The 10,911-nt window shown below is 43.8% G+C and overlaps 1 protein-coding gene across 1 annotated transcript in view; it reads right to left on the reverse strand.

The window, feature by feature from the left end:
• ntm (neurotrimin) overlaps window positions 1-999 on the reverse strand; it is a gene marked incomplete at its 3' end in the record, with an annotated part of 126,984 nt that extends 125,985 nt beyond the window's left edge. Inside the window, exon 1 of the mRNA XM_080529953.1 lies at window positions 703-999. Within this exon, the coding sequence (XP_080386079.1) occupies window positions 703-869 (167 nt within the window). The 5' untranslated portion in view covers window positions 870-999. The remainder of the gene's footprint in view (window positions 1-702) is intronic.
• Window positions 1,000-10,911: the final 9,912 nt, after the last annotated feature.

Here is a 10,911-nt window from a genome sequence, read left to right on the forward strand (position 1 = left end):
TATCATACCAGTGTGTTGACAACGGCTCTGTATGCAATCACAGTCCTATTCAACTAAGGTTGATTGTAGAGGGTTTAGGTTAAGATTATAAATGACCCCACCCCCTCCACACACACACATACACACACACACACACACACACACACACATCCCCCCATTGCTAGACATAACAAGCTTTCATCAAGCCCTATTGTAGTTAAGCCTGTTCACAGCCATCAATAAATGCCTTGAACATAATATCATACCAGTGACACAGACACACAGACACACACACACACACACACACACACACACACACGCGCACACGCACACGCACACGTACACGCACACACACACACACACACACACACACACACACACACACAAACACACATGCACACACACACACACACACACACACACACACACACACACACACACACACACACACAAACAAGACTCAATGTGAGTTTCATGTCAACAGTTCCTGCGTCTGAATGAAATTGCCTTATGGCCTATATGTTAATCCCCTGCAATCCCACATTATCCCCTGAAATCATATGCACATGACGGTGAAATGACCACACTCAAGTCGTTTTAATTACACCCGAGTACACATCCATATCTCCTAATGCACACACTGTCAAATGAAGACAGGTAGAACTTTTTAAAAACGTTACATAAAGGCATTACTTTACGCATACATTAAGGAAAGTTACTCACCGGAGAAACACGGTCTCGCCTTGTCTGACGGTGATATTGTCCATCACGGTTTGGGAATCCCCTTGACTGTGGACGGGTACACCTGCGGGGAGAAGGAACATCAGTCTGAGAGACAGAACCGCCAGGCACCTCCAGGACACGGCCAAGTGTCCACACACACCCATCATATTCCCTCCGCGGTTATAACGCGTGTAACGGTCCGTATAGCGAGGAGCGCATCAGTTAATCCAAATCTTCTTTCCCAGGTGCGCCGAGAGAGAGAGAGAGACAGAATGTTACCCTGCCTACTTTATATCCCCAGCCTATTCTGTCTGTGCAGAGAAGGAGAAGTAGGATGGAGATATGTACGAAGGTTCCCTTCTCGATGGGTCTTAGCTTGCTTGTATTCGTGTATGGAGGATGGCAGAGGTTGATGCAATTTCACATCCACATCCACGGTTTCTTGCAGTTTTTGGACAGACGCGCAAACAGCAGAGCAAAAAACAGGTTTGCAAAAAAAAATTGGGGGTAAAAAAAAACTGGTTCGCAAACAGCAGAGCAAAAAAACACACAACTAAAACAGGTTTGAAATCACCCTGACGCGACTTCAGACGCGGGCGCCGACGTGCGTAAAAGGAGAACGCAGACGCGTAATTGTAATGGTTATAAACAGACGTGGAGTTGATTTATTTGCTCTGTACGTGGAACCACTGAGTGTCAGTGAGCTTGAGCACCGCATCCCCTCAGCGCTGCATGCCGGCGAGCTCTGGGGATTACTGGTCCCGCAGGAGGGGATGGTGCTGGTTAGTGTTGGGTAGTGCCAGCCCTATTTGGACTCAAAACCGACAACGCACAACGTATCGTGACGTTAGAATTATAAGGTTCTATCTCCATTGTTGGTCAAAATTTAGTTTTTTTACATGATCTGATCCATTAGGTGTTTATTAATGCCTGTGTGGTGTTATTTTTTAAATGTTGACATTTTTGAGTTAGCAATTAATAAAATACAAAGGTTCCATCTCACAAAACATAATGGAATGTAAAAACTTTGACGCTCAATATCTCTGAACTGCCCTAAACGGAGATAGAACCTTATCATTCTAAACTCACGGTATCCTATCATCCTGCATTCCGAAGTAAATACACAACACAGCATCCGAGTGTGTTAATACATCTCACAAGAGAGCTCAGCAAGGAGGGGGATGCAAAAAACAGGGTGTCATGTCAGCAGGGATACTGTAGGTGAATGTGCGTATTAAGCACTACTAGTTATTATAAGGATTATTTGGGGGGATATCAATGCCAACGGTAGGCTGATCATGGAGACACTTTCCAACTAAAGCAGTGTAGAAAAAAACAACAACATTGCACTGTCGACAAGTCACCACCATAGCTCAGCGGGCTCATTTCACAGCTGATACAGATGGCAGGTTTGAGGGCTGAATCGTTCATCAAGTCCAAAGCATAATAACCACACGTGTCCGTCAGCCAAATGACAGACAGGCCAGGCAGGAGTCAGGACCACTTAGGTGAGCAATTAAGAAGTTGATATATGCAAGGAGGCAATTAGCACTGAGAAAAAAAAAGACACTTCTGCTGAAAGGTAATGCAAATTTAATTCCAGTGGTGGCTGAGTGCTTATACACTCAGTAAGGATGAACGTCCCCCATTGTCATTAGAAAGGTTGACAATGATAGTTATACTAATAACAGGCTGGTGTCCCTTACACTTGATCACAAACAAGAGAGCAGGTGCTGAAGAACTAGTGAACACAGTCACTCCTTTATAACAGACACCGTCACGGTAGACAATACAAGAGTCTGTGATTTCAGATTCAGATTTAAAGAGCTTAACATCAACCACCAGGTTTCATACTGCTATTCTTGATTGTATGTTATTACAGACCTACACAGCAGCATGCAAGCAGCATAACCCTGCTGTATTTAAAGTCAACATTGTTTATTATACCAAGAGACAATTGCAGCTTTGAATGAAATCACTGTTAGTAATAACGGTCATGATAGAAATGACAATGTCTTCATGTGACTCATTTTTAAAAAGACAGAGATTATTGCACAGTCATCTTGAAACTGATTAATAATAATTGAAACATTTACCATATTATGTCCACCATTGTCAACATTAAATGAATCAAATCAAATCAAATGTTATTTGTATAGAAGAGCATTTCTCACAAGATGCGACTCAATGCGCTTTACATACTGACAGAGCCGCAAGCAGGCAAAAGTAGAAAACCTGTACACTGTGTAGCCAGGAAAACTCCCTTGCAGCCCTAAAGTACTGTATGTGAGTTATGAAGATTGTGATTTTGGTTGCATGGCAGGTTGCTGACAATCACGTCACGTGTGAGGTTATCAGTCCATATCACTGTCAACTGACTGTCTCCTTACAGAGGTCAGTTAACCTACTGTTCTCCACACTCAGTGAAGCAGATGTTTACCATAGCAACAATGCTGAGTTAACAGTAGCGATAGCATAAGATGTGCAATCAGCAGTAGCCGTAGACGCGGTAGACTGCTCTTGCGGATCAACAGTAGAAATAGCCTCTGTTTGAATATCCTTGTAATTAAATAAATAACTTGAATCCCACCTTGTTAAACAAACACATGTTCTTAAAGATGCCCTTTGGATGGGAGCTATCTCTTATTGCTTCATTTAATAATAATAACGATAATGATGAAATAATAATAATGATTCATTCAACCTTTGTCATTACACAGAGTACAACGAGATGTATTTATGCTCTAGGCAGGGGGTCACAGCCATAGAAGGCGACAATTGCTGGAGCAATTACGAGTTTAGTGCCTCGCTCAAGGACACGTCGACACGCGGCCAGCCGGGGTTCGAACCGCCACGAGCCACCGACCTTGCGATAATCACACACCCGCTCTACCGGCTGAGCCACACGTTTTGCCGACAATCAGTGACAGATGTTCCTCAAACGGAAGATGATCATCAAGGAGTTAAGCAAGCCCCCCTGGCAGAGCGCTACTCTGACTCCCTCCTGAGAGGCAGCAGATGGGCCGGCGCCATCTTTAGGATTGTGTTTGTCCACACGGGAATCATGGGTAATGAGGTCTCGGTCATGGTTACAAACATTTTGGAAACATCAGTGGGCGTGGGTTCAAGTGGAAGGGGGCGAGGGTATGAATTGAGCGCAGTCGTTTAAAGATTGAGTCAGCTGTGTGACATCATCATCATCACACGCAGCTGGGCCACTTCCTGGTGAAGCAGAAAGAGACACAGAAATCTGCCAAGATTGTGCTGATTGGCTTTTCATGGGGACGAGCCAATCAGAGCAGTTTTTGGCAGATAAGATTTGTGTTGTCATTTCAAAATGGTGAAACCAATATTTATATTAATATCATCAATTAAAGATTGATGTACTTTAACCTTATAGTAATTGATTGATTTCATATCCAAACTTTTGGAGTAGGCTATAGAGACAAACAAAGAAAGGAAGTGAATCACTGTTCCATTACTTGATGATTTTAATTTGATTTGATATGATTTTAATTTTATTCCAGTCAGTTCAACAATTGGCCATGACATGAGCAATGTTACATTACCCCGATTAGCCTACTAAATGGTAAATGGACTGCACTTATACAGCACCTTTATCCAAAGCACTTTATAACGGCCTCTCATTCACCCATTCACTCACCCATTCACACACCAATGGCGGCAAGCTACCATGCAAGGCGCCGGCCCGCTCACTGGGAGCAATTTGGAGTTCAGTGTCTTGCCCAAGGACACTTCGACATGTGGCCAGCCGGGGCTCGAACCGCCGATCTGCCGACGTTGCGATCATTAGACGGCGGCTCTACCTCCTGAACCACCTACTGTTAGTCAACCGTCATCCATAAAATACTGATAGTAGTATTACTATAATATACAGTAAATACTAACAGCCTCTCCAGCGTACAGGGAACGTGGAGATTTTACATGGAGATTTTTACATGAAATATCACATGCCAACGTGCGTATCTATCATTTTCATGTGACACACTCCTCAAGTGTGAGTTTCTCTGCCTGTGTGGCCTGTCGCCTATGACGGTGTACCAAAGTGCTTAACGTGGCCCTCCAGTGAAAAGTATTGCCCACCCCTGAACTATGAGCATGTGAGAGAGAGGGTGTGTAGAGTAGACCATCCAATTAAACTGTGAGTTCTTCTCAAAGCACTCCGGCCAGGTTCGACCCAAGCCATAGCGGGGAGATCCAGGAGGCAAGTAAAGTGCACTTTGCTGTGACACATATTCCGCTATTACAGGGGGGCCAGTAAAGATAATTTCCCCTCGGGGATCAATAGAAGTATATCTTCTTCTTTTTATTCTTCTTAAGAACCACGTCCAATTTTCTACCAGATGGGACTCTGGAAAGGTCTACACTAGGGGGATCAGGGTTCGAGTTATAAGCTGAACTCTGTGGGGGTCTCCAAAATAACAGTGCGAAATGTTCTCATGCACGCGCGAATCATGCCCACACAGCGATGGGACTTACAAGTTTTAATTAGCTATAGGCAGTAGCGGATTAAGGTGGTCAGTGGCCCTAGGCTACTCCTTTGTGTGAGGACCCCCCGCCCCCATACACAAGCCTCCCCCCTCCCCAAAATATACAACTCACGAGCACCCTGCACACACACACCACTCATAATGCTTTACCATAAAACACTTAAACACTTTAATAACACAATAACACAACAGTGTTAATAATGCAAAGAATAAAAAAAAGGTTCAGTGCATTCAGTTCTGTCTCTATTGCTCTCCTCTCCCGTTGTCTCTCTGTTACTGTCCTGTTGTCTGTCTCTCTGTTGCTGTCCTGTTGTCTGTCTCTCTGTTGCTGTCCTGTTGTCCGTCTCTCTGTTGCTCCGCTCAGCTCTAAATGAAAGAAATGAATTAGCTAATTAGTTGGCATGTAAACATATAGTTAGGGTTGGGTACAGTTTGGGTTTTATTCGATACCGGTGACAAATCGATACTTTAAAAACGGTACCGGTACAGAAACATCATCCTCATCCTCAAATCCCAACATATCCTGACGCTACAGCTGCAGGCTACTCATTTCACCACATCAACAGCCCCACATGAAACAACAGCTATAAAAGCGATAGTCACACATGTATCTCGGCCAATAATTTTGTTATTTTTGCTATACAGAAGGAGCGAAAAATACATTAGGTTAGTACACTAGGTTAGTAAAAAGTAAAAGCCACCTTACCTTTACGGAGACAAGATAGACCAAAGTGGTCTGTTTTCAGTAGGCTGAGTGGTCTGTTTTCAGTAGGCTGAGTGGTCTGTTTTCAGTAGGTAGCAGAGTCCTCAGTAGTAGCAGCAGTAGTAGTAACAGTAGTAGCAGCAGGGCTAACGTTAGGTGTCATAGCAGGTTTCTTTGATAAAAACCCGACATTTTCTAGGCTTGATGACCCGGTCGGCAGCAGTGGCCTTTTTTTGGGCGGCATGGTAGCTACTGTATGTATATACTCCTGTATAGCTAATGAATGAATGTTTGCTTCTCAATAATAGGCTAGGTGCACGATCTCACTACTTCCTGAAAGGCAACTGGTGTCTCACTCTATTGGTTTAATTGATTAATCAGCTGTGCACTGTGTGTTCCAACGGTTTACCGCACAGCTGATTAATCAACCTTTTGCTGTTGCACAATATTCTACTGCGCCCCATGGTGTCTTGGTGGTGAAGTGCAGGCAGTCAAAGGCAAACTGTCATTCACAGGAGATTAATGGTGCGCGTAGTTCTTTTGAAAAACGTGTTTATTTTACAATATTTATAATATAAATTAAATAATATTCATTACATTGACATTTTGATCAAATAATAGTTGTGGTAATGTATTATTAGCGACCCCCACAGATTTTTGATTTTACTGCCTTCATGGGAGCTCAGAGAGCCTCAGACCATCTCTATGGGAGCTCAGCTCCCATTGGCTCCCACATAACTCGAACCCTGAGGGGGATGAATAGATACAAAAGAGTAAGCTATAACAACATACCAGCCTTTGCAACTTATCGACGATTCCTACAATGAAATACATTTTAGGAGTTATTACAATAATAACAGAATGAGTACATGTGTGCGTGTGTATTCAGCAACAGCAGACTTATAAACATAAAACCCTGGTGAGGGCCAAGGACATCTGGATTCTTACAACCGCACTTCCTTTCATCCACATCTCCTGTTTCAAAACAACATGACGTTTTGTCATGGACAACTTGCCTGCGCCCGTGCCTGTGTGACAGTCGGTTTTGAAGCAATTCTGAAAGATTTGGACCCCATTTACGGCCTCTTTCTTTCCCAGTGGTTTTATCTTATAAACAAGGACAATCTCAATTCTTACAACCATGATTTCTCTCACCCGCGGTTCCTTCGTTCCCTATCCTCGATTGCTCTCCTGGTTTCACTGTGACACTTTGAGGAGGATGCAGAAGAAAAATTGCGAGAAAATCATTTTGAAAGGGCCATTCTGACATGATTTGGGGATGTTCTTTGTAGGATGAGGGACTAGATTCACTCTGCACCTTAAGCTATTTTTGTCAACACCGTGAGAGGCTGTATGTCTCCAGCAAGGTCAGTCAACAGAGTGTATCGCAGAGAAGAAACATAGCCTGGAACTGTTTTGAAATCTATCCACACTTAAGCAACAAAATCTAATTTCAATTGCAAGTGATAAGGTATTTAGCGTTATCTTTGCATCTTCTCTAGTCTAAGAGACTAGGAGGAGAGTTCACTGGGGGCTATACTGTAAGTGGTGGATCAGATTAACGGAAATTATTAGAGTCTTTAAGGGGGAGGGGCGGGGGGGAGGGGGGAGGGGGGGTGGGGGGGAGAGGGATTGGGGTTATTATTACCTCCATTTTTTGAGGATTAGCGACACCTAGCGACACCTAGCGACACAACAACAGCTGTTGTTTAAAAGTCCAACTGCTCTAAACTCCGCTTGGAGTCTTGTCTCCCTTGACGCTCGGCACTTTAATAAACAGTGTTTGCTGTTCTAACTTCTTGTGTATATATTTACAGTGCCCTCCATAGGTACTGAACAGAGGAAGTATCTTGAGCAGGCCCAGACTGGCCAATCAAAGCCTGCTCAAAGCCCAACTGCTCAAAGCCCAACTGTGTCTCCCTTGATACTTGGCACTTTAATAAACAGTGTTAGCCTGCTCTAACTTATTTTGTATATATTGACAGTGCCCTCCATAAGAAACAGAGGAGGCATGTTGAGCAGGCCCAGACTGGCCACCGGGAGCACAGGGAGTTTCCCTGGTTGGCCGGCCTGCTCATTTCTTATGTTTTTTTGTCCCTAGTCAGACGACTGCATTTAGAAGCAGGCCAGGCTCGTGTTTTTTTTTCTTCAGGCCAAGCCTGAGTAGGTGCAGAGCGTAGCGTCGTTAGTCCCACGGAAGTAGTGAGAAATGAACGAGAAAAGTGAAGCCCGCTAGTTCAGATTTAGGGTGTTTTTATGGTAAAAAATGTTTTTGTTTTAAACAGGTGTACTCAAACTTTTGATGGGTAGTGTAGATCAGTAAACTGAATAGGGTATTATGCTCTTTCTCCGTTCTTTCAATAGGTGGAGAGAGTAGCAGTGCACGTGTAGTGCTATTTAGGCAGGAGCCTTTGGAGAGAGATATTGATTAATACATATTGATTAAACGTTAGTCCTTGTGTAGTCTCCCTCCTTAATGATATGTACCGTTGAGGTACATTTTTATTTGAGGTTCATATCAGTGCATTGTACTAAGCAGTTGTTGGCTCATTAGGTTGTGATTCACACGCACTAAAATCCCCCAGAATGCACCAGATCCTGGGTGTGGACTTCAGCTCCGTATTCGATACCAGCATCCCAGCTCTTCTCCAGGACCAGCTGTCCCAGCTGAGCGTACACCTGAGCCCACCTGTAGGCGGATCATTGACACACAACCTTGCCAGTTCACGTCCATCAGCGAGTCCATCCTCAGCTCATCGATCACCATTTGGTTCGCTGCCTCCACTGCCAAGGACAGAGGCGGACTACTACAGCGGATTATGAGGTCAGCCAAGAAGGTTGACCTCGGCTGCAACCTGCCATCTGTCCTGGACCTGTTCCCACTCCAGGACCAGTAAGAGAGCTGGGAAGATCATGGCTGATCCCTCCCACCCCGGGGTCACCACCTCTTTCAAAGACTTCCATCCGGTAAAAGGTTACAGTCTATCAAGACCAAAACCTTTTGCCACCTGAACAGTTTCTTCCCCATGGCAGTGGGGCTCACAAACAAGCCCCCTGCCTCTCACTGACTCTGGGACTTCCACTGCCTTTGTCAATCAAAATAATTATGATTCTCATTCTGAAACGAAGTCTTTGTAACTAAAATGTTCTGGTGGGGGACCCCCCTGCTTAAAAATAAATGGACTGACTTATATAGCGCCTTATTCCAAAACGCTTTACAACGGCCTCTCATTCACCCATTCACACACACACACATTCACACAACAATGGCTGCAAGCTACCATGCAAGGCGCCGGGCCGCTCATTAGGAGCAATTAGGGGTCCAGTGTCTTGCCCAAGGACACTTCGACATGTGGCCCGCCGGGGTTTGAACCGCCGATCTGCCAACCTTGCGATCATTAGACTACCTCCTGAGACACAGCCGCCCCTGAGAGGCCTTACTGGTGCTATATTTCCCGCCTGAATGATTTTCCCAGTCTGGCCCTGATGTTCTTTTAGCTCTATACTCCAACAAATTGGATTTCAAACAATTAAGATGATGTTAAAGTAGAGCTTTATCACAGTTGTAATTCAGTGTTTTCTTTTTTTTCTGATTTGTTTCAACATTTAGAAATTACAACCCTTTTTCCTACATAGTTCCCCCACCAAAAGTATTGGAAAATTGGCTTGACAGGTGTTTATGGAACGTCAGGTGTAGTCCCTCATATCCTTTGTGCTTTGCAGGCTTTGCATTTAACTAAGGAGTCTGCTACTGATGTCTGTCAACACCAGGACCAAAGAGACATCCAATGAAAGTCAATGGAAGCCATTATGAAATGTCTGACAAAAAAATGTCTGTAAACCAACGCAGACTTCTACAGCGGATGTCTGAAAAATGCATTGAAATGAATGAAAGAAAAAACAGACAACAAGCAGGATGGCCAGTTTACTGTTTGCAAACAAAAGTATTGAAAGGATCCTGCAAAGTTGAGAACTTGAACTTTTCTTTTTTTTAAATTATTTAACCAGGTGAATACTCATTGAGATTTAAAATGTATTTTCCAAGAGAGACCTGGCCAAGAGGGTAGCATATAAAGACAGATACATTTAGGTTTCAGACATACAGTATAAAACGATGAACATAAGGCAGTATCAGGAATGCATAGGTGGCTGCATTAAGTACAGAGACACTCTCTAGTACTGTCTCTAGTACTGTCCCGTTCTTCAAGGTCCTTCAAGATTCCACTAAAGGCGTCGTACGAGATCCGTTTTTTTAGGTTTAAATCTTTCTGGAGGTTCCAAGCAGAGGGGGACAGCATATTAGAAGGCTTTTTTCCCCAACTCTGTGCGAACACGAGGAACAAGCAACTGCAGAACTTCTTTCAACTTAAAAAAAAAAAAAAGCCACAAAAGCAGGATGGCCAGTTTACAGTTTACCTGCAACGTTCTGGAAAAAAGGCTCTTTTGGACAGATGAGACGCAAAGATTGTCATGTACCAGGGTGACGGCAATGGAGGAAAGTGTGGAGAAAAAAGGAACTGCCTGCCTACTATCCACAGCCGGATGAAATCTGAAGTGTACAGAAACATCTTCTTGTCAGCCCAAGAACAAGAAAATACCTCTAAACTCACTAGAGAGGCTCTGCATCATAGAGCAGGTCAACGACCCAAAACACATCATAATGGCTGCCCTGACTTTCATTGACATGTCTTTGGTCTTCATGTTGTCAGACACCCACAGCAGGACTCCAAAGGCAAAACTAGATCCTAGAATCAATACTAGACATTGAGAGCTCTGTTATTCTTAATATGACTGCACAAATGATGTGATGGAACTATCTGTCAGGCAAGGCAATTGTACCATCACTTTTGGGTACCCTGTCAAAGAGGGGGGGGGGGGGACGACGACTATGCAATAAACAGTGTTAGCATTTCAAAAACGGTGAAACCAATATGCACATTAACAACATCAAATAAAAGTGTTTAATATCTACTTTAAACCTCATAGGAACTGATT

The sequence above is a fragment of the Nansenia antarctica genome (genome assembly GCF_963989245.1).
Source record: "Nansenia antarctica genome assembly, chromosome: 4".
In the NCBI taxonomy this organism is placed as follows: domain Eukaryota; kingdom Metazoa; phylum Chordata; class Actinopteri; order Argentiniformes; family Microstomatidae; genus Nansenia; species Nansenia antarctica.